Below are 3,184 nucleotides of genomic sequence, written 5' to 3'. Positions count from 1 at the left end.
TTAATTGGCTTTTTTTCTTTTTTTCTAGCTTTGGTTTGTCTTCCAAAATTATTATTTTCTCTTCACAGATTCCTCTACCAGCAGGAACATTCAATTTCTTTTTTTTTGTTTTCTTAAACCATCTGTCTCTTTCCTTCTACTTTCTTCTAAATATTCTTGAAATGTAGTTACCCAGGCAACGATATTCTCACTTTCTTTGCCAACCCCTACTGCCTGTTTACTGGGAAGCCTCTTCAAGACTTCTCCTCGATTTAGTGGAATTAACCCTGGTCCACTTATCCACTTATTACGTTTTGTGAAATATTTTTCTCTCCCATTGCCTCCAGACATTTTTTTAATAAACGAAGAAATGTATCTTTTGACACAGTTCCACGATTTTTTGTTTTCCAAGAATCTAAAGTTTCACGCCACTTAATTTTAAGTGGGCAGAAAAATGCGACATCTAACGGCTGAGTAAGTCCAGTGCTATTTGGGGGAAGTAGGATGAAGATTATGTTGTTTTTTTTACATTCCTCTATTATATATGGGGATATATGGCTCGCCAAATTATCCCCAATCATTACTTTTTTCTCTTCTTTATCTTGTTTCGAGAAATAAGGCAAGGCAATTTTTCGAAACCAATCTTCGAATATCTCCAAAGTGAACCAGCCACTCTTACTTTTATTATAAACTGTCCCCTTAGGGCCATGTTCGGTCCAGGTATTATTAAGATTCTCAGCTTTGTATGTTACATATGGAGGGAGAAGTGTCCTGTCTCCGGCAGCGGCAAACATTACAGACGTACTTGACTTAGAAAAATCAATAATCCTTTCAGGATGTCGACACCTTCTTCTAACAACAACTTTTTTACGACCAGGATCGTCTGTCATATTTGTTTCATCATAATTAATGACAGAATGAGAAAGAACTTCCTCCATTGACTGATTTAACTCATAAAAGTTAATATTTATGGCGTTATGGTCGACTTTGGCTCGAGATCCCCTTATGTTTTGGCACATTTTATTACTCAAAGTGTTCTGGTGATGCTTCAAGAAAGACGTGACAAAATCTCTACCTGGCATGTTGTTTTTAAATCTATGTTCATTTCTTCCAGAACGGTCGAGGAATGCTTTGACAAGGAGTCTAATATCGTATAGTGTGAGAGGAAAGCCCCAATCCCCAGCTGAACATAGACACATTACTAAAGCATTTTGATCAACTTCATTTAAAACAAATGGTCTACCAACCTTTCCTGTGTTCTTTCCATTTATTGCTCTATTTATAGAACATCGTGGTATTCCAAACTTGTTTTCGGCTTTCCTCAAAGAAATCCCGGACCTAACAGCTTCCACTGCTTTATGAAGTTGCTCCTCCGAGAAATTTCGGTATTTTCTAGATCCCAAAATTCTTTTTTGCGTTCGAACCATACCTGAATCTGAAACAATAATGAAAAAAAGGTAAGTAGATAGGTAAGTAGGTAGGTAGGTAAGTAGGTAGGTTAGAAACTAGTTTTTATAGTATCTAATTTATGGTGGGGTAACTTGAGACAGTTGTCTCAAGTTGACCAACCAGGGTCAGGCTGAGAATTCATATTTTATAGCAGCCATAAACTTGGCAACGCCGCAATGAAATTTACGGCACACCCATACTAATATTAGAGGTTACGTTTTCTACAACAATTGCTTGTTTTCGGATATTAGTCATAGAATTATTATATAAGTTATGTACTACATGAAATTTGGCAATTTTAAAGTTGATGTTTATTAAAAAAATTATCAATTTACCTTAGATAAGACAAAAGAATTTAATTACTAATGGTCAACAACCACACGTTAGCTACCTTTTGCTATCAAAACAACACTAACAGTATTAACCGGAATGCCAAATCGACGAAAAATAATAGTGTCTACAAATTGTCTCAAGTAAACAATCGTCTCAAGTTACCCCAAATTACGGTATATATATACCATGGACAAAACTATCGAATATTTTGGAATTTTCCAATTTTTTTTTGTAGTCACTATTATTTCAAAATAATTTTAGATTACTGATAATACTCATATAGTAGGCTGATGTGCTCAACTGGATTGAAATATTTTGATGTTTATTTTGACGTTTATTCAGTGGTTAGTGTCATTCGTACATTTTGTCATAACAATCCTTCTTCACGTAAAGGAACAATCATACTAATTCGGTTATTTTTAATTTATTTTTAAGTTAAATTAAATATTGTTTTTATTTAACTAAGTTTAAAAACAAGTATCTCACCAATTCCGCACTGCAATGAAGTCTAAGTAGCACATATTGTAATTGTGTACGAGGAAGGATATGCACAAAAAAGTATCGCACGACGTCTCAGCAGAACTGAATCTATAGTTTCAAATACTCTAAAAAGGTACCGCGAAACAGGAAGTTTGGAAAGAAGGCCTGGTCAAGGACGCCCAAGGTGCACAACCGCAATTGATGACCGTTTTTTTGGTTCTTAATTCTACACGAAATCGTTCATTGACAACAATGTACCTCAGAAATGAGCTATTAAATGTTAAACAAGTTAATGTGAGTTCATAAACAGTTAGACGAAGATGAAAAGAAGCAAACTTAAAGCCCTGACGCCCCGATAAAGCTCCACGTCTTCTCCAAAATCATAAAGCTCGTCGTTTGGAATTTTCAAGAACACATATTCAATGGAATATCGACAACTGGAAAAACGTTCTTTTCACTGATGAGACCAGAATCCTATTATGGAAGCCAGATGGTCAAAACTACGTCTACAGAAGAGTGGGAGAACGATTCACCAGCTGCAGTCTCGCCTAGACCGTTAGTTTCGGAGTTGATGGCATAATTCTTTGGGGAGGTATTAGTTGGGATGTACGTACCGCATTTGTGGAAGTGATTGGACGGATGGCTGGTGATTCTTACGTTTAAAGCATCCTGCAAGATCATGTTTTGTCATATGTTGGTTACATAGGATACGAAAGATTCATGTTAATGCATGATAATGTTCGACCACATGCCGCTGTCATAGTGAGTAATTATCTTGATGAGGTCCAAATTCGAATATTGGATTGGCCACCGTCAAGCCCGGATTTAAATCCAATAGAGCACATGTGGGATCATCTAAAACGCAGCATACGACAAAGAAATCCCGTTCCAAATACGATACAGTAGCTTCGGATTGCAGCACAAGATGAATGGAATGCAATTT

General features: G+C 36.2%; 1 protein-coding gene across 1 annotated transcript; it reads right to left on the bottom strand.

Moving 5' to 3' along the window:
- Nucleotides 1–275: 275 nt before the first annotated feature.
- LOC140444486 (uncharacterized) lies at nucleotides 276–1,406 on the bottom strand. The gene has a single exon (XM_072536245.1). It carries the CDS (start codon nucleotides 1,404–1,406, stop codon nucleotides 276–278), a length of 1,131 nt encoding a protein of 376 aa, XP_072392346.1.
- Nucleotides 1,407–3,184: the final 1,778 nt, after the last annotated feature.

The sequence above is a fragment of the Diabrotica undecimpunctata genome, chromosome 6 (assembly GCF_040954645.1).
Source record: "Diabrotica undecimpunctata isolate CICGRU chromosome 6, icDiaUnde3, whole genome shotgun sequence".
Taxonomy (NCBI): domain Eukaryota; kingdom Metazoa; phylum Arthropoda; class Insecta; order Coleoptera; family Chrysomelidae; genus Diabrotica; species Diabrotica undecimpunctata.
Note: the sequence above shows the minus strand (reverse complement) of the source record. Positions and strands in the feature narration are given on the sequence as shown.

Bases quoted from the DNA above. Each gene is read 5' to 3' on its own strand.
- LOC140444486 (XM_072536245.1), bottom strand. From the start codon at position 1,406: ATGGTTCGAACGCAAAAAAGAATTTTGGGATCTAGAAAATACCGAAAT.